Source organism: Nicotiana sylvestris, chromosome 3 (assembly GCF_000393655.2).
Source record: "Nicotiana sylvestris chromosome 3, ASM39365v2, whole genome shotgun sequence".
Lineage (NCBI taxonomy): Eukaryota > Viridiplantae > Streptophyta > Magnoliopsida > Solanales > Solanaceae > Nicotiana > Nicotiana sylvestris.
In genome coordinates this window covers 63,541,826-63,565,464 of record NC_091059.1, presented here as the reverse complement: position 1 = coordinate 63,565,464, position 23,639 = coordinate 63,541,826, and the positions used below count along the sequence as shown (strand labels likewise).

General features: G+C 43.7%; 1 protein-coding gene across 1 annotated transcript; it reads right to left on the bottom strand.

Annotated features, from left to right (window-relative positions):
• Positions 1-288: 288 nt before the first annotated feature.
• LOC138887454 (uncharacterized) lies at positions 289-853 on the bottom strand. Its single transcript, XM_070169209.1, has 2 exons — positions 443-853; positions 289-360 (listed from the first exon to the last, which is right to left on the bottom strand). The coding sequence occupies exons 1-2, from the start codon at positions 851-853 to the stop codon at positions 289-291; spliced, it is 483 nt and encodes a 160-aa protein (XP_070025310.1).
• Positions 854-23,639: the final 22,786 nt, after the last annotated feature.

Genomic DNA, 23,639 nt, shown 5'->3' with positions numbered 1-23,639 from the left:
ATTGTTTCTCTCATTTGGTCCTTTTCCTGAAAAGGAAAACATACGGGACCCGGAGGTACGATTATAGATGAAGACTGTTTAACCCGTTCGTATTTCTATTAGAATAATTGTAACCCTAGACCAGGAATTTTAGTTTATTCCGTGTGCCTTACAGGTCGTGACTCATCATTTAGTACGGGTTAGCATTTTGCCTATCATCTAACATCGTTAGTAAAATTTTAACAATTCAAAAATTAAATTCAAAATGTTGATACTTGACCGTGGGTATTCCTTAGAAATAGTATCTCTTCAAGTGAACAGCATTCCAATGTGAAGGTAGTATCTTTCCATCCATTGTCTCCAGTTTATATGCTCATTTTCCTGCAATATCACGCACTTTATAGGGTCATTCCCATGTTGGACTTAATTTACCTGCATTAGCTGCCTTTGTAGATTGAAAAACCTTTTTAAGCACGAAGTCCCCAATTTTGAAGAACCTGAGGCGTGCTTTCCTATTATAGTATCGTTCTATGACCTGCTTTTGTGCTGCCATTCTTATTAGTGCAGCTTCTCTCCTTCCTTCGAGTAAATCAAGATTTAAACGCATCTCCTTGTCATTGGACTCTTTTATCGCCTGCGTGAACCTTGTACTTGGCTCCCCTATCTCAACGGGAATTAAAGTTTCTGCTCCATAAACCAACGAAAATGGTGTTTCTCCCGTACTTGTTTTCGCCGTTGTACGATATGCCCATAAAACACCAGGTAGCACTTCTGGCCAATTCCCTTTTGACTCTTCTAATAGTTTCTTTAAATTGTTGATAATGACTTTGTTTGTTGATTCTGTTTGCCCATTACCCACTGGATAATAAGGCATAGACGTAATCCTTTTAATTTACCAACTTTGAAGGAATTTCGTGATTTGAGCTCCTATAAACTGAGGGTCATTATCACATACGATCTCCTTTGGTACACCGAATCGACATATGATATTCCGCCAAATAAAATCTTTGACTTCCTTTTCTCGCACTTGTTTGAATGCTCCTGCCTCTACCCATGTAGTAAAATAATCAGTGAGTACGAGCAAAGATTTTACCTGTCCTTTTGCTTGTGGTAATGGACCTACGATATCCATTCCTCATTTCATAAATGGCCACAGCGCGATGACCGGATGTAATAAATCCGCAGGTCTATGCATATTGTTACCGTACCTTTGACATTTATCACATTTGGCCACGAAACTTTCTGTTTCTTCTTCCATTTTAGGCCAGTAATAACCTGCCCTAATTAAGGTTCTTACCAGTGATCTTCCACCTGCGTGGTTCCCATAATATCCTTCATGTATTTCTCTCATTACATATTTCGTTTGTGAAGGTCTGAGGCATCTTGCTAAGGGACCACCGAACATTTTACGATATAGATTGCCTTGCTTTAAGCAGTACCGAGCAAATTTTTTTCGAAGCGCATGAACTTTTTTCTTATCATCAGGGACGGTACCATACTGCAAAAAAGCAACAATCTCGTTCCTCCAATCCCAAGATAAATTATTAAAATTCACCTCATTCTTATTAGGGTCGAGAACTGAATGAAATAAATGTATAACTGAGGCGTTTGCATCACTTGTCACATCAGCCGCATATGCGAGATTAGCTAGGGCGTCCGCTTCTACATTTTCATCCCTTGGTATTTGTATAACTTTCCATGTTTGAAATTGCTTTATCAATTCCCGTACCTTTTCTAAATACTGTTGCATCCTCGCTTCCCTAGATGTATAAGTCCCCAGCATTTGATTAACCACGAGTTGTGAATCACTTTTGATTATAATCTAATTTATGCCAAGTTCTCATGCCAATTCTAGACCTGCAATTACAGCCTCATACTCTGCCTCATTGTTAGTTATAGAATGACATTTAATAGCTTGTCGAATGGTTTCACCCGTAGGTGGTAACAAAACAATCCCTAAACCTGCACCTTTCACGTTAGATGAACCATCAATGAATAAAGTCCAAGTTCTTGGGTTAGCTCCATTGAACACCTGTAATTCTTTCTCTGTTTCTAATTCCATCCCCTGGCTAAAATCAGCCACGAAATCAGCTAACACTTGTGATTTTATAGCAGTTCTAGGTTGGTACGTGATTTCGTATTCACTTAACTCTATAGCCCACTTAGCCAACCTACCTGATAACTCATGCTTATGTAATATATTACGTAAAGGGTAGGCAATTATACAGCAATAGGATGACACTGAAAGTAAGGTCTTAACTTCCTAGATGACATGATTAATGCGAGTGCATGTTTTTCTAATTGAGGACACCGCGTCTCCGCATCTAACAAAGATTTACTAACATAATAGATGGGGGATTATTTACCTTGTTCTTCCCAGACCAAAACAGCACTTACCGCTACTTCCGAAACAACAAGGTAATTGAGTAGTCTTTCCCCAGCCTTTGGTTTTGCCAGCAAAGGTGGATTTGATAAGTATGTTTTCAAATTCCTGAGTGCCTGTTGACAGTCATCATTCCATTCAAAATGATCTTGCCTTTTTAGGGCTGAGAAGAATTTAAAGCACTTCTCTGATGATTTAGAAATGAATCTTCCCAAGACTGCAATTCTCCCTGTTAATCTTTGAACTTCTTTCTTGTTTGAAAGTACATCAGGGATTTCTTCAATGGCCTTAATCTGTGCAGGATTCACTTCAATACCACGGTTAGAAATAAGAAAACCCAAAAACTTACCTGATGCAACACCAAATGCACATTTCTCGGGATTTAACTTCATATTAAATTTGCGCAAAATTGAAAATGTGTCAGATAAGTGTAATATGTGATCTTTTGAATACTGAGTTTTAACAAGCATATCATCTATATACACTTCCATAGTTTTTCCTAAATGCTCTTGAAACATTTTGGTAACTAACCTCTGATACGTTGCACCTGCATTCTTTAGACCAAAAGGCATTACTTTATAACAGTATGTCCCCCTGTCTGTTATGAATGAAGTTTTTTCTTCATCTCCCGTATCCATTTTAATCTGATTATAACCTAAATATGCATCTAAAATACTTAAAGCTCATGACCTGCAGTTGCATCAATCAATTGATCTATGTGTGGTAGTGAAAAAGAATCTTTAGGGTAGGCTTTATTAAGATCTGTGTAATCTACACAAACCCGCCAATTACCGTTCTTCTTTGGAACTAAAACAGTGTTAGCTAACCAGTTAGGATACTTCACCTCACGAATGGAACCAATTTTTAGCAATTTTTGGACTTCTTCTTGAATCACCTGATTCTTGAAAGTTCCTTGCTTTCTTTTCTTTTGCTTGACAGGAGGGTATGATGGGTCTTCATTTAATTTGTGGTCATCACCTCCGGTGGTATCCCTATCATGTCAGAGTAGGACCAAGCAAAGCAGTCCACGTTAGTTTTCAAAAATTCAATTAACTTACCTCTCATGCCTTGGCTAAGATAGGCCCCAACATAGACTTTCTTATCAGGCCATTGAGCAAATAACACAATAGGCTCTAATTCCTCTATTGTTGTTTTGATATTTTCATTCTCTTTTGGTTTTTGAATGGTATCAGGCCTTGAATCTACATCTGTTTGCCCCTGTTCAGTTGAGGTTTGTGTTGTGGTGTCCTCAACTGCCTTCTGTGATTGCTATTTTTCTTCATTTCTCGTGCTTGTATCTGTAATGGAGTTGATAGTCCTGGATGTATATTGATCTCCACGAATTTGACAAGTTCCCCATGGCGACGGAAATTTGATAACTTAACGCAAGGTTGAAGGAATTGCATCCATCTCGTGGATCCATGGTCTCCCAAGGATCATGTTGTAAGCCATCTCTATATCTACTACCTGGAACTTTGTATCTTTGTCGACTCCTTCAGTGAATGTGGTGAGTGTTACTTCTCCTTTCGTCACAACACTAGAATTATCAAATCCAGATAGAGTATGCGCCTTTGGTATTACTTTATCTTCAGCTTTCATCTCACGTAATACTCTTAGCAAAATAATGTTCACGGAACTACCTGGATTAATCAAGACTCATTTTACATTAGTATCATATACAATTAGAGATATTACTAGTGCAACATTATGAGGGGTTAACACGCCATCTGCGTCTGCATCATTGAATGTAATATTGTCTTCCTCCAAGATATGCCGCACCCGTTTCATTTGGGTAATTGCAACTTTGGAAATTTTGTTAGCTGCAGTATATGATATACCATTGATGCATTCACCCCCACTTATAACGTTGACATTTCTTTTGGGGGAAGGTGGTTTTGGAGGTTCCTGCTTGTTCTTCATGTAAGCTTGCTTACCTTTCTCACTGAACAACTCAGTAAGATATCTTAATTTTAATAAATGATCAACTTCACTTTGTAAAAATCTGCAGTCTGCTGTTTTATGCCCGTGATCATTATGAAACTCGCACCAATGATCAGGGTTGCACCTATTTGGATTCGATCTCATTTCTTTTAGCCATCGAACCTTATCACCCATGCTTCTCAAAATATCTACGAACTCGGAGGTGCTGACGTTAAAATTGTAACTACCGAATCTTGCTTTTAAGTTTTTATCATCATCTCGTGACTCATAGTTGTTTCGATCGTTCCTAAATCTTGATGAAGAACCTGATTCTCTATTCCTTGATCTGTGATCATACCTTTGATTGTCCTGTTTTGACCGTGAGTCTTTTCCCGCAGGTCCCATATACGGCTCGTACCTGTTTTTACCAGATCTTTTTTCGGTCTCCGCACGTCTCGAATTTACCTTTTCTTCTTTTTGAAATCGCGGAATAGTATCTTCTTCGATCCTTAGATTCGTGCTATACCTGTTATAAACATCATTCCACGTTGTAGCTGGGAATTCACGAAGGCTTTCCTTGAGTCTCCCCGTAGCTTCCGAGCTTTTCTCATTCAAGTTGCGTGTGAAATATATAACTGCCCCATTATCAGGTACACGAGGTAAGGTCATTCTTTCACGTTGGAACCTGTCCACGAATTCTCTAAGCAATTCTGAGTCCCCTTGCTGGACCTTGAAAATATCTTCCATTTTTTTTTCGACTTTTTGTGCTCCCGAATGTGCTTTAATGAAAGAATCTGCAAGCTCAGCAAAAGAGTTCATAGAATTTTCGGATAAAAGAGAATACCATGTTAATGCACCCTTGGTGAGTGTTTCACCGAATATTTTGACTAATACTGATTCAATCTCCTGCTTAGTCAAATCGTTGCCTTTTACTCCTATTGTGAATGCAGTCGCATGATCTCGTGGGTCTGTTGTTCCATCGTATTTTGGAATATCAGGCATTTTGAATTTCTTTGGAATTGGAAGGGGAGCAACATTTGGCTTCCAAGGTTGTTGAGAATATTTATCCATATCTACCCCTTTGATTACGGGCGGCACCCCGGGTATTTGCTCTATGCGGTCACTTTGCTCCTTGAGTTGTTTCTGCAATGTTAGTACTAAATTTTACAAATCTGAATTAACTAAATTACCTGGTTCTCCCTCTTGCAATTCACTGGGGGTTCCACTGCTACCTGAATTAACAAGCCCGAAATGAGGTTTCTCCAGAGTGTAGTTATTTGGAGTAGGTGTGGGTGGTGCAGTAGGTAACTTGCTAACCAAGGCCTGAATGACTTTATTGACCTGTGCGGTAATAAGTTTTTGCAAAGCTTCATCCATGGCTTCAACATTTTCGAATTGAGCCTGTCCATCTGTATGAGATCCATCAGGAGTGCATTCACGAGATCACTGAGGAGAGCCTCGTGGAGAAATAATCAATGCATTATTATCCTGAGGGTCTCTCTGAAGTTGTTGGTTTTCTTGGTTTCCTTGACTGTTGTCATTGTTGTTCGACATAGTTGATGCAACAAGGAAAGTTAAGAGAAAAGAAAATATATTATCAGATTCTCGGTAACGGAACCAATTTGTGTAACAAAAAAATGAAATTTTAGTCAAAGCTAGAATTTAGAAGAACACGGGTTAATGATAATTGAAGAATATGTAAAAGAGAGTAATTTGGGTAGCAAGAATATAATCAGGAGAAAAACAAGTAAACCAAAGTATATTCCAATAGTGTTTCATGTCCCTACAATTGATCAATTATCTATTTGGGAGATATGCGTTCTGCCCTTGTCTTAATAAGGCTATTATGAGTAATTAAAGACATTGAATGCTACGTTACACAATCATTGTATTTAATACAGATTCTCTAACGTATTTAGTAGTTAATGCTCATTAAATACTGTATCTGTACTCTCATATATTGTCAGATTCATTACCCTTGATTCCCTTACCTAAATGACTTAAATAGATACGGGCGTTGAGTCCTTTGAATATCTACCTGTGTCTCTTCCTTTGCCTTTGCTCGTATCTGTTGCAACTCGTGTCTCTTTGCCAGTTGTAACTCTGTGACTAGTCTACGTATCTTGACACGTCATTTTTATTCCACTTTAATATGTAAACTCAATTTTTCCCAATACACACCATAGGGGTCGTGATGCACCTAATATCTAAGACTAGATAAGCCTATCACTTAATAACATTAAATTAATAAAAAATATAATATAATAAAGCAAAGTTTAATATAAAGACAGAAATATAGTCAATATAAGCCAAAGTGGCAATACTCAATGCCTTTCCACAGAACTAGGTTGTACAAAGTCATAAGCTCTAACTGAATACACATTGAATTAATATTCAAAAAAGATACAATATTGTTCGAATGTAAAATCAATAGTAATATAAAAGATGAGACTCCAAGGGACCGCGACATCATGCATCTCTACCTTGAATCCTCACAAACAAAGCAAGCTCACAATCTTGGGGTCCGCCGCCATTTACGTAACAATTCGACCGGCTATTTTGAGAGTTGTAGCCCCCCAATTTACTGCTCATTTTTGTGCTTTATAGCTGTTATGTGACTTGTCGGGGCAGTAGATTTGGGCCCGCAAGGATTTCAGAATGAATTAAGACACTTAGTCTCGAGGTTGAAGGCTTAAGATGGTTGATCGGATAAAGACTTATGTGTAAACGATCCTAGAATGGAGTTTTGATGGTTTTATTAGCTCCGTTGAGTGATTTTGGACATAGGAGTGTGTTCGGATTGTGATTTGGAGGTCTATAGTTGAATTAGGCTTGAAATGACGAAAGTTGAAAATTTAGAAGTTTGACCGAGAGTGGACTTTGTGGTTACCGAGCTTGGATTGGGGTTTCGAGAGTTGGAGTTGGTCCGTGCTGTCATTTGTGACTTGTGTACAAAATTTGAGGTCAATCGGATGTGATTTGATATGTTTCGGCGTCGTTTGTAGAAGTTGGAATTCCTTAGTTTTATTCGGCTTGAATTGGGGTGCGATTCGTATTTTTGATGTATTTTGATATGATTTGAAGACTCAACTAAGTTTATATCGTGTTTTAAGATTTTTTTATATAATTGGTTGAGGTCCTGTGGACCGCGGGTTGATTTTAGAAGGTTAAAGGAACGAAAATGAGACTTAGTGCATTGTTGAAGCTGGGCGTTTTCTTGTGTGATTGCACCTGCGAGGGATTGGCCGCAGGTGCAGCTGGATATGCACAGGTGCAGAGCTGGGTTGACCTGGGGCCGGACACAGGTGCCGGGGGGTAACTACAGGTGTGAGAAAGGCTCTGCAGATGCGGAATTGAGGGGCGTAGGCTATTTCCGCAGAAGCGCTTCCGCAGGTGCGGGACCTGGAGCGCAGGAGAAGGCCCTGGGGACTTTAGTGATTTTCACATAAACAGATGACTATCTGCAGAAGCGGGACCGTAGGTGCGAGGCCCCTGCAGAATATTTAAATTCAAGGGTTCGCGATTTTTCTTCATTTTGAACATTTCAAGCTCGGGATTGGGCAATATTTTAGAGGATTTTCGAGGGGTTTCTTGAGGTAAGTCACTTCTGCTCATTTTAATCAATAATTTTGTTTCCCCATTGAATTTTCCACCTAGTTTGTGTGTATTTATGGTGGAATTTGAGGGTTTGAGGCTAGAGATTTGGAGAGTTTGATTTCGGGATTTGGGTGACGATTTGGTGTCGGATTTTGGTAAATTTGGTATAGTTGGACTCATGGTTGAATGGGCTTTCGGGTTCTGTGACTTTTATCGGATTTTGAGACGTGAGCCTGGGGCCGGCTTTTGATCTGATTTTTGACTTTTGATTAATAACTTAGTGTTTTCTTATGGAATTAATTCCTTTAGCTCGTGTTGATTGTATCGAACTGTTTGTGGCTAGATTCAGAGCATTTGGAGGCCGATTCACGAGACAAGGGCGTGTTAGAGTAGTGATTTGCACGGGTTGAGGTAAGTAATAACTCTAAATTTGGTTCTGAAGGTATGACCTCGTATTATATGTCATGTGGTTGGTTTTGAGGTGACGCATATGCTAAGTGACTGGCGTGTGGGCGTGCACCGTAGGAATTGTGACTTGGTCAATTCCATGGAACTGTATAGCTAAAAAATCTATTGTTATCCGTACATTCTCCATGTGTTATAGAAATTGAACTACAAATCATGTTAGAAATCATAATCCGTACATTCTCCATGTGTTATAGCTGTAAAATCATGTTTATTTGCATATCATATCTCAGTCTCTATTGTTCTTTGTTGATACATTATATCATTTTTATTTGGGATGATTTTCATGATTATTGAGAACCCGAGAGACTGGAGAGGTTGATGACTAAGTGAGGCTGAGGGCTTGATAGTGGGGATATATTTGGGATTGGGCTGCAAACCGCAACATGTTTCATTGATTTATGTCATGATTGGCTTGTTATAGCGTTTGGACTAAAGGATTCCCTCCGAAGTCTGTACACACCCCCAGTGAGTGCAGGTACCTACTGAGTGCAAGTGTCGAGTACTGAGTGTCGAGTGTTAGTGCCGAGCAACTGAGAGGAAATGAGAGACTGTGAGGAATGAGTGAATGTGAGGTTGGAGCGAATAGGGGGACTGAGTGACTGTTGCTATGAGATTATGCACTTGATTTCATTAATATTGTACTTCAGCTGACATTTATCGATGTCATGTATTTTTGAGAGATGTTATATCTTGCTTCAATTGAACTTGACATGAATTAATTGTTTTGGCATTTATTGTCGAACTTGAAAGCATGCCTATCTTCCTATGTTGAAATTACTATAATTCAACTATAATTGTGAAGCCAATTACTACTTTCAGTCCTTTATTTAATCTTGTTACTTAATGAGTTGATTGTACTCACGCTACACGCTACACTTCGTGTGCAAATCCAGGTGTTTCTGGACACGATGGGTGTTGATTCTCTATACAGCTTGATCGTTTGGAGATTTCAAGGTAGGTGTCCGGCGTTCGCAGACCTTGTTTCTCCTTCCCTATCTTTCCGCTTTATGTGTTTCGTTTCAGACTAATACAGATAGTATTTCAAGACTTGTGTTGTATAGATGCTCATGTACTTAGTGACACCCCGATGTTAGGCGTTTTCGTATTGGGTTTGACCTTCTATCCAGTTTTTGAGAGTTTGATGAATTTAAACCTGTGTTGTTTTGCTTTTCATTTAAAAGGGTTGGAATTATTTTTAAATGTTGGCTTACCTAGTACCACGTTAGGCGTTATCACGATAGGCTAGGTTTTAGGTCATGACAAGTTGGTATTAGAGCCTAGGTTACATAGGTCTCACGAGTCATGAGCAGGTTTAGTAGAGTCTTATGGATCGGTACGGAGATGCCTGTACTTACCTTTGAGAGGCTGTCGAACCCTTAGGAAACTTCACGTTCTTGTATTTTTATGGTGCGGATTAGTTGATTCCGATAACTAAACTTCTATTATTCTATTCTCTCATAGATGGTGAGGACACATACTACCAGTCAGGACGGACAACCACCAGTACCACCGGCTAGGTCCATGAGAAGATAAGGTCGCGGTAGGGGCCGCAGTAGGGGTAGGGGTAGGGTCATACATAAGCTAGATCAGTGTCTGTAGATCCATCAGTCGCTCCAGCTTAGGAGCATGTACCAGATACGGTTGTGCTAGTAGGACCAGCTCAGGCACCAGCTGTGCCCATTGTTATTACAAGCCTTCAGGTGGCTTTGGCCCAGATTTTAACTGTGTGCACCAGCCTTGCTCAGGCGGTCTCTGTTCCAGCCACTTCTCAGGCCAGGAGAGGTACTTAGACCCCCGCCGCTTGTACTCCAGAGTAGGTGATGCAAGGACTTCAGACACTGGGGGTACTACCAGCCTAGCTGGTTGTAGCTGCTCTGACCTAGGTGGGTCCCGTTATGATTGATGATGAGCATAGTAGACTAGAGAGATTTGGGAGGCTTCAGCCTCCATCATTTAGCAAGGCTGAGTCAGAGGATTCTCAGGGCTTCTTGGATAAGTGCCAGCAGATTCTTCACACGGCGAGTATTCTGAAGACCAATGAGGTCTTATTCACTACTTTTTAGTTTACTAGGCCTGCCTTCAGATGGTGGGAGGCTTATGAGAGGCACAAGCAGTCTGTGCAACACCATTTTCAAGGCAGGAGTTATCAGTTCGAAGTTCATGCCGCAGTCTTGCAAGGAGGAGTTGTATAGACAGTTTGAGCAGCTACGTCAGGAGGGCATATCTGTAACCCAGTACGAGATGAGGTTTTCAGAGTTGTATCATCACGTATTTTGGTTGGTTCCCACTTATAGGGAGAAGATTAGGAGGTTCATTGATGGCCTCACATATCAGCTGTGGTTGCTTATGACTCGGGATAAGGTATTTGGTGCTACTTTTGATAAGGTCGTTGATATTGATCGGCAGATAGAGATTGTCCATAGTCAGGAGCGTGAGGAGAAAGAGGCCAAGAGGCCTTGAGGTTCGGGCTGTTTCAATGGTGTTTCTTCTGGAGAGCAGTCCAACCACAGCAGGGGTCGTCTCTATAGGCCCGCTCAGATGGCTCATCCAGTTCATCGTGGTGCATCATCCTGTCATGGTTCATACAGTGCTCGTTAGGGTCAGTCATCTCTCAGTGCCCTTCCAACTCAGAGTTCGTCCCGTGCTCCATCGGTTTAGGGTTCATCCATGTCAAGTCCTTCTAGCAATTATTCTCGTACCCGAGCCCTCCTATAGTCCCCCACTACCATCACCGATTAGTTGCTTCAAGTGCGGGGAGTTTGGGCATATGTGGAGGCAGTGTCCTCATCGCCCGGAAGGTCTAGTACAATAGAGGAGTCAGGCTGCGACTTCCGCACCAGTTACTTTACCACCTGCCCAACCAGCTCGAGGTGGGGCCCAGACAGCTAAGGGTCGCCCTAGAGGGGCAAGCCGATTAGGTGGCATCCAGGACCGATTCAATGCTATTTCTTCCAGGCTAGATATTGTTGCTTCAGATGCAGTGATCATAGGTATTGTCTCAGTATAGCACAGGGATGCTTCTGTATTATTTGACCCTGGTTCCACTTATTTGTATGTAGCATCGTATTTTGCTCATTATTTGGATATGCCATGTGAGTCCTTAGTTTCATCTGTTCATGTATCTACGCCAGTGGGTGATACTATTGTTGTAGACCACATATATCGGTTATGTGTAGTGACTATTGCGGGATTGGATACTAGAGTTGACCTTTTACTACTTAGCATGGTTGATTTCAACATGATCTTAAGTATGGATTGGTTGTCTCCATGTCATGCTATTCGTGATTGTCACGCTAAGACTGCGACGTTGGCAATGCCGGGGTTGCCATGGATCGAATGGAGAGGTTCTCTAGATTATGTTCCCAACAGAGTGATTTCCTATTTGAAGGCCCAACAGATGGTTAGGAATGGCTTTTTATCTTATTTGGCCTTTGTAGGGGATGTTGGTGCTGATACTCCCACTATTGATTATGTTCCGGTGGTGCGAGATTTTCTGGATGTGTTTCAGGAAAACCTGCCGAGCATGCCGCCCGACAGGGATATTGAACTAGTGTCGGGCACTCATCCCATTTCTATTACTTCGTATCGTATGACACTAGCTGAGTTAAAGAAATTGAAAGAGAATCTTCAGGAACTTCTTGATAAGGGGTTTATTAGGCCCAGTGTGTCACCTTGGGGTGCACCAGTTCTGTTTGTGAAGAAAATGGATGGTACTATGTGGATGGGCATCGATTATAGGTAGTTGAACAAAGTTACAATCAAGAACAAGTATCCTTTGCCGCGCATTGATGATCTATTTGACTAGTGTTTACCGTGAAAATGGTAACAACAATTAAATTTATATATGGGATTCTAAAAATACGTGATCTATTTTTATGCTAGTTGTATGAGCAGATGATGCTAGGAATATGAAGTTTAATGATGAAATGCAAGCTAAAACGAGGCGGTAATCAAACCGATAGGCCTGCTGCCCGGGTATAGGACTGGTCGATGGAGGACCTCGGGGTCGATACCTGGGCTCGATCTCGAGCTATCGGGGGTAGTCAGGAATGGGATAACAGTTAAGATACGATTAATCTAGGCTCCTTATGGCCAAGACCAAGCAATAGATGAAGAACAAGTAAGAAAGTTATAAATGCTAAAGTGGCCTCGAGCCAGAGAGAACGAGCAAGTTAGGAATAAGAGAGAGAGAGATAGATAGATATTATTGCATTTGTGGAGAAATAGTTGGAGCAGGATCAACCTTTTACAAGGTAGTATGGGTTACCTTTATATGAGAGGGGAACCGGCTATAGTACATGTGCATTAATTGTAAAGTATGGAGATGTGATGGCTAGACGCCATGCTTCGGCGTAGGCTTTGGATAGGACGGCCCTGTTAGACTTAGTCGTGTGTCTAGGGAACTTCCCCTTCTATTCTAGCCTCGTCCTTTGTCTTTTTCGAGTCGGGCCCCAACGAGCCCCGAGGGAGGGAACTCGGTCGTGACTTCACGTCCTCGAGGTCTCGAGGCATTCTTCCGAAGTGGCTTGATAGCGAGAAATCAAGTCCTCTGATTTCGCCGCATACAGATAGTCTCCGTGTTTCCTAGAACGAAGCGATGGGAAATGATTCTGACACCTGACTTCTGGAGCTTCTTATGGTGATGTTACACCAATGATGCAACCTGTGGCACGAGCTTTTGTGACAATCGAGGTTCCCCGTGGACTTGTGTATTTTCACATTATTTGACGCGCTGCTAATTCCCGTTCTCCAAGGTGAGTGTACCGCCATCGATTCGATTTTTCAAGAGCATAGTAATTGCACCCGCTAGTCAATCTTCCAAATCCTCGATGATTATGTCGTTACCCCTATAAATGGGGGTGCCTTGGCGCTGATTTTTCTATCTCAGTGCTTCCATTGGCTTATTTACCCATTTCTTCTTATCATCTTCCTCCATCCTTGAACATCATGTTTGGATCTCATGGCCTCAAGGCTATTCGGCAGAGCTCTCGCAAGCGGTGTTGTGTCCTGTTGTCGGAGCTTCCCTTTGTCGAGCATGACCGAGTTGTCCTGTCGCTACTGCGGTCGTTGTTATGTTTGTTGCTGTTTGCTCGAGATAATGACATACGAGGGTCAACTTTTCTTGCTCGCAAAAAGCTCCTCGAATTACATACCGCTACTCAAAAGGGGGCTCGGATTATACACCGCTACTCACCTTCATATCCTGGCTCGACGGGGTGCTCTTCCCTAATCTGGGGGCTTGCACGACTAGATGTTCCAAGAAGTGGACCCTAAGTAACCGTGAAAGTGGGACCGAGGCTTGTTCGGTCCGCTGTCTCTCCGAGGTTCTCTTGGCCAGCGAGGGTCCTCGAGCTTCGGAGAGCTATGGTATTTTTTCATCCCTCCCTGCTTTTCGCCCTATCCTTTGGGGATATCAGTGTGGAAGGCCAGGATGAGGCTTTTGAGGATGCACGTCCGGAGGCGCCCATTGTAGGAGGCAGACCTTCGAAGGTAGATCGGTCTCTAGGCTTTTACTTCGCATGTGCATCCTTCTGTTTCTTCCCTTTTTGGTGTAGAGATCCTATGTAGGATTTTGTAATTGTATGTAAGGACCCCTCGAGAGCCGTTGTACACGAATTTTTATGAATATGAATATACTTCCTGGACTTCGGTTTTCGATTCTTGCCTTATTATTGCACGCTCTCATGCCCTTCGAGGTCTTCGAATGTTTTCCTTTATTGTTGACCGCTGATATCTAACCCGGATGCGAGCGTTCTTTCCGATCCTCTGCTGATTGACATGTCTCTTTTTCGAGCCCCTCGTCATACCTCGGACCAAGGCTGAATTGATCTGATAGGTTCGGGCTGTCGGGCCCTCCGAGTTGCACAGAGATAGTACGCTGAGTTTTGGAGCTTTCGATAGCGGTAACCTGAGAGAAGGTCAGCTTTGGGTACCTGGGGATCTTTTTTGAACTTGATGTAGATAGCTTTTTCAAGCGTAAGGGATAGACTTCTATTGAGGGGTTGCCTGTACTCAGGCGCTGCCTCGAGCCTTCCTAGAGCCTTCGTGATCGGAGCTTCGCATGCTTATTTTTCTTTTTAGAAAAGGAAACCATGAGATCGGGTACCGCCTTGAGTCGAGTAATGACGTTGAAAGCTTCCCGAAGCCCGACTTTTTTTTTGGCGGAGATTCTCGAGGTCGGATGCTGCCTCGAGACTGAAGACAACACGGTTGACTCTTTGAGGCATGCTTTCTTGTCAATGGATGCCTCTAGGGTCGGGTATCACCCCATTGATCTGTATCGAGGCTGCTGGCTTCTTGGGGATTGCTCCGGATAGGTGAATCGTCGCTGTTTCCCGCATATATGTGGGGTAACTTTGGCTTCTTCAAAAGGCCTCACTATTTTAGATAGCTACCCTTCTGCCTTGGCGTAGGGTTCTTTATTTCCTCAGGCGCAAAAAAGTGTTGGCGCACGTTCTTGCTTTAGTCTGTCAATTCTACCATAGCCATGGCAACTAATTCGGTCCCGGCCTGGCAAGGAGTGGGGAGTGTCACTCCCATCGCTCAGGATCCGCGGGAGTTCGCTCTGAAGACCGTGTCTTTGATAAAAGAGGAACATCTGGGGATGGTGAGAAGATGTTGCGGATGGAGCGAGGGGGTAACTCTGTAGGTGCTTTCCTCGGATGAGAGTATTACGGATTCTGCTGATGGATTCTTGAGTGTATACCTATATCCTTTCGCATTTGGCCCCCTTGATAGGGTCGTACTTGATTTTTTCTTGAAGTTTCGGGTTACTTTGGCTTAGATACATCCGTCATTTTGGCGAGTGGTGCTGATGATGAGGTCCTTTGCGAAGAAGGCTGGGCTTGAATTCACGCTTAGTCACCTCGTCAGGCCGTACCAACCCTTCCATCACCGAGGTATGCTAACTCTGTGGTGTCGTTCATCCACGCCCTTCGTCGTCGACGATGAAGAAGATGGGGATCGGGAGTGGGCTAGTGGGTTCGTCTGGGTCTGGACGGCTGACATCATCCCCGTGGAGCTTATTCCATTTCCCGAGGGATGGAATTATGCATGTGAATGGAGTGTCTAGCGCTTTCTCGGATTTTGCTTATAGCAAAAAATCAGTTGAGTAATTGTGCTTCTCCCTTTTTGCAGCAACTTCATGGACGTCGGGCAAAGTTCTCGATCTGCCCGGCTAGGTCTGGAGGTTGGTGATCCATTCGACCTGCGTTAAGCATAGTTGGCAAGCTATATTCCGTATTGTATGAGGAGCGAGATACCAAGGTATGCGCCCACGCTGCCTTTGCCTTGGCCTTCATATATTTGAGATGACATTTTCCCTTTCTTTTGTACCGGTTATGCCTTTGTACGTACCAGGAGGTTCTTTGGGATGAGGCAGTGCTCTTCCGAAGAGGGGAAGGAGTCATCGGCCCCCGAGCTGGGGGATGATGGCGATAAATGGGATTTGCACCCGTAGTATGGTGGAGCTTTTAATGGGGCTCAATAGGCATGTATCTTTGCCCAGCTGTTTAGGCTCAATCTTTGAGCCCGACCTTGAATCGAGCTTGCCATACCTCCAGTGTCTTATGCCTGATGAGTGGATGATAATCGTTTTTATTTCTCGCCCTCGGGCGTTTGTTGCTTCAACTATTTTGGGTCCAGTCTCCGAGTCGCGTTGCGACTCGAGCTTCAATTGACCCTCAAGTTTTTTTGTGCATGCATGGGTGGATGACGATGGTTTCTATTTCTCGCCTTTGGTCGTTTGTTGTTTCAACTATTTTGGGTCCAGTCTCCGAGTCGCATTACGACTCGAGCTTCAATTGACCCTCAAGCTTTTTCGATTTTCAAGCTTGCGACAGTGGCTCTTACGCTTTTTGGTCATTGAGACCTTTTAATATGCGGCCCGGAGGCTTGTATAGTTAACTATTTTGGATCCGGTCTTCGAATCGGGTTACGACTCGAGCTCATTTTAATCCTCAAGTTGTCAATTTTCAAGCTGGCGACAATGGCTCTTACATTGTTTGGTCGTTGAGACCTTTTAGTGTGTGTCCCGGAGGCTTATTTAGCTGGCAACAATGGCTCTTACGCTTTGCCCGTAGGCATTTTGTAGGCTTTGTATTCCTCCTATTAAGGTCTTTTTTGAAATAATTTTGCCTGACCCATCGTCGGTTCGAGAAGAACCTCAATTTCAAGTCATTAGTGGCGATGTTAGAGTACCTTGGAAGGTTTTTAGCTCGTAGGTTGAGTAGGTCGATGCCTTGTGATTTGTAGTTGACATAGTTGAAGCTCGTTTGCCTATTGAGGGAAGCATGTTTCAACCGGTTCTTTCTGAAGTATATTCGAAGTAGTGGCCTGCAATTTTGTTTAGCGACGGTCAGGCGTCCCCGAGTCGCATTAATTTGGTTGGATCAGCTATTTTGACCTTAGTCATATGTGTTTGACCGGAGCCATTTTGATCCCGAGTGATAGTTTAGGTGTTTACACCGAGGGTATGTCCTTTCGGGATTCTTACAAATGCGACATATAGCCTAAACTTCGGGACTTTGAGTTTTATGACTGTAGTAAGGTCTTACAAAATTGTTCATGCCTGTTGAGGTTTCACAGTTTATGCTACTTTGTAGAATAGATCTAGTTATACTGAGTCTGCCCACTCGGGGTCTTACGGCCTCGGGTTTTCTAGTGTAAGGCATTTGGTGACAGTCTCCGAGTCATCGAATTTGCTTAGTCTCGAAGGCCATTTATTCGTGAGCTCAGAGTTATCTTACTGGGGCTTTATGAGCCTGGAGTTCCGACCCTGGGGCCGTGGGGGTGCCAAATTGTTGACGCTAAGTCTCCGAGTATTTTGGGATGCATTCGGTGGAGGGATCCCCGCTGCGAGTATGTCGAGCTTTCTTTTATTGGAGTATGAGGTACTTTTGGTGGCAGGTACCCTTCGATTTATTTACGTAAACATATATTGTTTCGTTGAATCGATCTATATTAGATCGATTTTGATCGCTTGACGATTTTCATGTTGCCTCGTTTGAAGTTTTTGTGGCTTCAGAGCTTTGACCCAGAGGTCGTATGAGCGTTTGAACTGCTAGCATCTGTTTCCGAGTTTTTGGGACGTTTCTGGGAAAAGAATTTATTACCTTACTCTGAGGAGGAGTCTTCTTTTTTCTTTTGACAAAAGGCATTCTTTGATTGCTCGATATAATAGTACATGTATTCGCCGACGGGGGCCTGACTATATGGTCATGGCTCGTTCGACCGTTTGGTCCGATACATTGTTTTCCTAGGGAACCTTATTTGGTGTTTCCAAAACTCCTTCGAGCGAGTAGCTTTCTGGGGGAATGCCCCTCGCCATTCAAAAGTCGTCCGCAAGGGAAGTCTTGAGAATTTTGCGGAATTCCCCCTTAGGGAGCTCGCAGACGTTGCCTCGTTAAAAACCTTGCCGGTAAAAACTCTTCTTTTGGGACAAAAACTCGGTCGAAGGAAAAGAGTGAAACGGGTGTGGTTTTAGAGCCTTGAGGTCTTCCGACAACGCTAGCGTTCCGGCAGCTCGGGTAGGGTGCATGCATAGGGTTAGTTCCAAATTTGAAAATAAAAAGGGGGATGGTCGTACCTTGAAGTGAGATATGCTGGCAATGCCTCAGAATTGGTTCGTTATAATTTCCTGGGGCGGAGATGCGGCATGGATTTCTATTTCATTTCGTTAAGCTCGATCGAGGGTGAGGCCCGATTCAGTTTTTGGTTTATTTGGGGACGGAGGTATGAGCGTTGGTGCCACGTCGTGTATTGCGAACATTTCCCTTGCCGCGTGTTGTTCCCCGTAGACGGTTTTGATCCCATCCTTTGTTAGGAACTTTACCATCTGGTGGAGGGTGGATGGTACTACTCTCATGCAGTGTATCCACGGCCGCCTAAATAAGGCGTTATACCTCATATCTCCCTCGATGACATGGAATTTGGTGTCTTGGGTCATGCCAGCCATGGTAACTGGAAGGACGATTTCTTCTTTCGTCGTTTCGCTCGCCATGTTGAATCCATTGAGGACTCGAGTGGCAGGCACAATCTAGTCGAGAAGTCCGAGCTATTTTATTACCCTTGACCTGACAATATTGGCCGAGCTACCTGGATCCGCGAGTACACGTTTTATCTGAAAAGAATTTACAATGAAGGAAATTACCAGGGCATCGTTGTGGGGCAGAGACAGGGCCTCGATGTCCTCTTTGTTGAATGTGAGGGCGTCTTCGGGGATATATCCCCGAGTCCATTTTTCTCTGGTGATGGATATTTTTGTTCTTCTTATCACGGGTTCCTACGGGGCATAGACGCCCTATGATCATGTGGATGACATGTTGCGGCTCATTTGCCTTATTTTTCTTGGTTGCCTCCCTTTCTCAGAACTGGTTTTTGGCCTGATCGCTAAGGAATTCCTGGAGGTGTCCTTTGTTGAGCAATCGATCCACCTCCTCTTGTAGTTGATGGCAATCCTCGATCCTGTGGTCGTGCGTGTTATGGAACTCGCATACTAAGTTGTAACTCCTCTGCGAAGGATCCAACTGTATTGGTTGGAGCGATTTGGCGTCTCTGATCTTACTGATAGCGAACATGATGTCCGACACATCGATGCTAAATTTGTATTCCGATAGGTGGGGCGCATTCATTGGTACTATGTTTCGATCGAACCTAGTTCTGTTGATGAGCCCTCTAGGGTCATGGCCTCGGTCCACCCTCCGATCGTTGTGAGGTAGGTTGCGCTTTGGGGCGTTCCTCCTATCTTCGAGGTACGGTTGGTACCTTTCTTTGTTTGGTTTTGATTTCTTTGCCATGATTCTGTTTGGGTATACTGAGCCCGAAGGGACTCCCAACTGGTCATCCTCAGCTCTGATCTTTGATTGATACCGATTGTGGACGTCCGACCAGGTCATGGCCGGATACTCGATCAAGTTCTACTTCAGTTGTTTTGAAGCCACTTAGCTTCGTTCGTTCAGGCCTTGGGTGAAGGCCTGCACTGCCCAGTCGTCGGAGACTGGCGGCAGCTCCATCTGTTCTATTTGAAAGCGGGACACGAATTCCCGCAGCATCTCGTTCTCTCTTTGCTTGATTTTGAAAATGTCAGACTTCCTCGTTGCTACCTTGATGGATCCGGTGTGCGCCCTTACGAAGGAGTCTGCTAGCATGGCTAATGAATCTATAGAGTTGGGAGCCAAGTTGTGGTACCACATCATGGCCCCCTTCGAAAGTTTCTCCGAATTTTTTTAGCAATTCGGATTCGATCTCGTCATTCTTTATATCGTTGCCTTTCACTGCGCATGTGTAGGCAGTAATGTGTTCGTTAAGGTTGGTGGTACCGTTGTACTTAGGGATTTCCGACATTCTAAACTTCTTTGAAATGGGCTTCGGGGCCACTTCCTCGGGGAACGGCCTCTGTATGAACTTCTTTGAATCCAAGCCCTTGAGGATCGGGGGTGCACCTAGGATATGATCGACCCTAGAGTTGTAGGTCTCGACCTTTTTATCGTTGGCCACAATCATTTTCTCACCCGATTTAATCTTTTTGGTGAGGTCCTCGAGCACCTTTACTATGGAAGGGTCGGCTATGGACCCGTTATTGCTTTATCTTTCGAGCACTTGCTCGGTGGGGGGAGCTGTTTCCGGTGCTGCTGTGCTGGGAGTCTTCGAATGGCTTTGCAACTGAGCAATGGCCAACAGTTGTGCCTACAACATTTCAAAAATAACATGAAGACTAACTTCCTGTTCTTCCCGGGCTGGGGTTTTTTGGACTTCCTGTCGGTCATTATGTTGTATGCTTCTATCGGTGTGGGAAGTTTCGTCGACTTGTCGTGCATCCTATGAATCCGCCTCTGCTAGAATCGGTCCGATCACGTTATCGGGATTCTGTAGCAGCGCTCCAGCGGCCGGGACAGCCATGTCGTTTTCCCCGTCGTTTTTGAGGTTGTCGTTCTCGATTCTTTTTACCAAGCTAGACATTTTGACCTGAAATCAAGAGATCTTGGACAAGAAAAAGTGTGAAAGGTAACTTGCATTTGTGCAATGAAACTACCAAGAAAATAATCACTATTATTTTTAGCCCCACGGTGGGCACCAAACTGTTTACCGTGAAAATGGTAACAACAATTAAATTTGTATATGGGATTCTAAAAATACGTGATCAATTTTTATGCTAGTTGTATGAGTAGATGATGCTAGGAATATGAAGTTTAATGATAAAACACAAGCTAAAATGAGGCGGTAATCAAACTGATAGGCCTGCTGCTTGGGTATAGGACTGGTCAATGGAGGACCTTGGGGTCGATACCTGGGATCGATCTCGAGCTATCGGGGGTATTCGGGAATGGGATAATAGTTAAGATACAATTAATCAAGGATCCTTATAGCCAAGACCAAGCATTAGATAAAGAACAAGTAAGAAAGCTACAAATGCTAAAGTGGCCTCGAGCCAGAGAGAACGAGCAAGTTAGGAAGAAGAGGGAGAGAGAGAGAGAGATATTATTGCACTTATAGAGAAATAGTTGGAGCAACATCAGCCCTTTACAAGGTAGTGTGGGTTCACTTTATATAGGAGGGGAACCCGACTATAGTACATGGGCATTAATTGTAAAGTATGGAGATGTGACGGCTAGAAACCATGCTTCGGCGTAGGCTCTGGATAGCCCGCCCTATCAGACTTAGCCATGTGTCTAGGGAACTTCCCCTTCTGTTCTAACCTCGTCCTTTGTCTTCTTCGAGTCGGGCCTTGACAAGCCCTGAGGGAGGGAACTCGGTCGTGGCTTCACTTCCTTGGGGTCTCGAGGCATTCTTCCGAAGTGGCTTGATAGAGAGAAATCAAGTCCTCTGATTTCGCCGCATACAACTAGCTTCAGGGAATGAGGGTATTCTCTAAGATTGACTTGAGGTCTGGGTATCACCAGTTAAAGATTTGGGACTCGGATATTCTAAGGACAACATTCAGGACTCGTTAAGGTCAGTATGAATACCTTGTGATGTCTTTTTGGCTGACCAATGACCCAGCAACATTCATGCATCTGATGAACAATATATTTCATGTTTATCTCGACTCATTTTTCATAGTATTCATTGATGATATCCTGATGTACTATAACAACAAATCATGTTAGAAATCATAGATTGTGAGGACACACACAACTACATTTGACGAAGAGACACTTGCGCCCTCTGCTAGAGCTGCAAGAGGCCTGGGCCGGGGTAGAGGCTGAGGATGGGCACATGGTGCAGCCAGAGCACCTGCCTAAGATGCTACAGAGGAGACATCAGTTGAAGAGCAGGTACCTAAGACGCCTGTTACTACCCTTCCACTTCAGGAAACTTTTGCCTAGTTTTTTAGCATATTTGGCACTCTAGATTAGGCACGGTTGATCCCAATTGATCCTTCCACATCTCAGATCGGGGAAGGAGCACAAACTCTCACCGCCTGTACCCTAGTGAAGCAAGTTCAGATTGACCAGGTCCTACAAGTCATACTAGTACAGCCGGTTATCCTAGTTCAGCCCGAGGTTAGGGCATCAGCTTCTGAGGGGGAGCAGCTCAGGCCTGAGAGGTACAAAAAGTACCACCCTCCTACTTTTAGCGGTTTGGCTTCAGAGGATGCACATGGTTTTCTTGAGGAGTTCCACCATATTCTCCGTACTATGGGTATTGTGGAGTCGAGTGGGGTTATTTTCACTATGTTCCAGCTTAAGGGAGCGACTTATCAGTAGTGGAGAGCATATGAGTTGGGTAGCCTGGCCGAGGTAGCTTCACTCACCTGGGCTCAAGTCTCAGAGATGTTCATGAGGGAGTTTGTTCCCTAGAGTCTTAAGGATGTATGGCGCAGAGGTTGAGCAGTTGTGGCAGGGTGGTATAACCATATTGGAGTATGCAGTCCGGTTTAGTCTTTTGTCTAGACATGCACTTGCTTTAGTCTCCACTGTTAGAGAGCGAGTCCGTCGATTTATCAAAGGGCTCAACCCTGGTATCAGATTTAGCATGGCTCGAGAGTTGGAGATGGACATCCCATACCAGCTGGTAGTGGAGATTGCTAGGATATTGGAGGGTATATGGGCCCGGGAGAGAGAGGAGAGGGAGGCCAAGAGGCCTCGAGATTCTAGCACATATAGTGGTGCCTACGCCAGTTGCAGCACGTCATGGAAGAGGCTATGTGAGCCATCCTGTTCATTCAACACTTCCAACTTTCTGTGGTATTCTGGCTACTTCGAGGCCTCTTGTTTCCTATTATGCATCGCCACTGTCGAATGCACCTCCTGTACAAGTTGCTTTCAGCGGTCCGTCTAGCCAATCAGGCCCGAGCCAATTCCAGTAGCCATATCCTCCGAGAGCTTGTTTTGTGTGTGGTGACACTCGTCATATGGTGAGGGACTTCCCTAGATTCAGGAGGAGTGCACCTCCATAGACTACTTAGGCCCCACATATTCCACAGGGCCTTCAGGCTTCTCAGGCCGTGGTTACCACACCAATTGCCACTCCACCTGCACAAACAGCTAGAGGTGGAGGACGGGTAGGTAGAGGTCGCCCTATAGGGGAGGCCAGGCTAGATGTTACGCTCTTCCTACTATGACGGAGGCGGTTGTATCCGACTCAGGTGCCATAGGTATTGTTCTGATTTTTCATAAAGATGCATCAGTCTTATTTGATCCAGGCTCCACTTATTCCTATGTATCACCTTACTTTGGTCCATATTTGGGTATATCCCGTGATTTTTTGAGTTTTCCTGTCTATATGTCCACACCTGTGGGAGATTCCATTGTTGTTGACCATGTGTATCGGTCGTGTTTAGTTGTTTTTGGTGATTTTGATACCAGAGCTAACCTATTGTTGCTCAATATGGTAGATTTTGATGTTATTTTCGGCATGGACTTGGTGTTGCCTTATCATGCTATTCTTGATTGTCACACCAAGATGGTGACGTTGGCTATGCCAGGTTTTCTGCGGTTGGAGTAGAGAGGTACTTTGGATTATGTTCCTAGGGGGGTGGTGTCTTTCCTTAAGGCATATCAGATGGTTGGAAAGGGATGTGATGTGTATCTATCCTTCATGAGAGATGTCAGTGTTAATATTCCTACCATTGGTTAGTTCCAGCAGTGTAGGATTATCCAGATGTATTTTTGGCAAACCTTCTTGGCATGCCACTCGATAGGGATATCAATTTTGGTATTGATTTATTACCGGACACTCGGCCCATTTCCATTCCACCATATCATATGGCCCTAATGGAGCTAAAGGAGTTAAATGAGCAATTGCATGAGTTGTTGATAAGGATTTCATCTGGCCAGTGTATCACCTTGGG

What these genes read in the sequence shown, in the direction of transcription:
- LOC138887454 (XM_070169209.1), bottom strand. Translation starts at nt 853, where the DNA reads ATGCCTTATTATCCAGTGGGTAATGGGCAAACAGAATCAACAAACAAA. An exon ending in GGGACTTCGTGCTTAAAAAG is followed by an intron (nt 361 to 442) that starts GTTTTTCAATCT and finishes GTGATATTGCAG; the next exon opens with GAAAATGAGCATATAAACTG.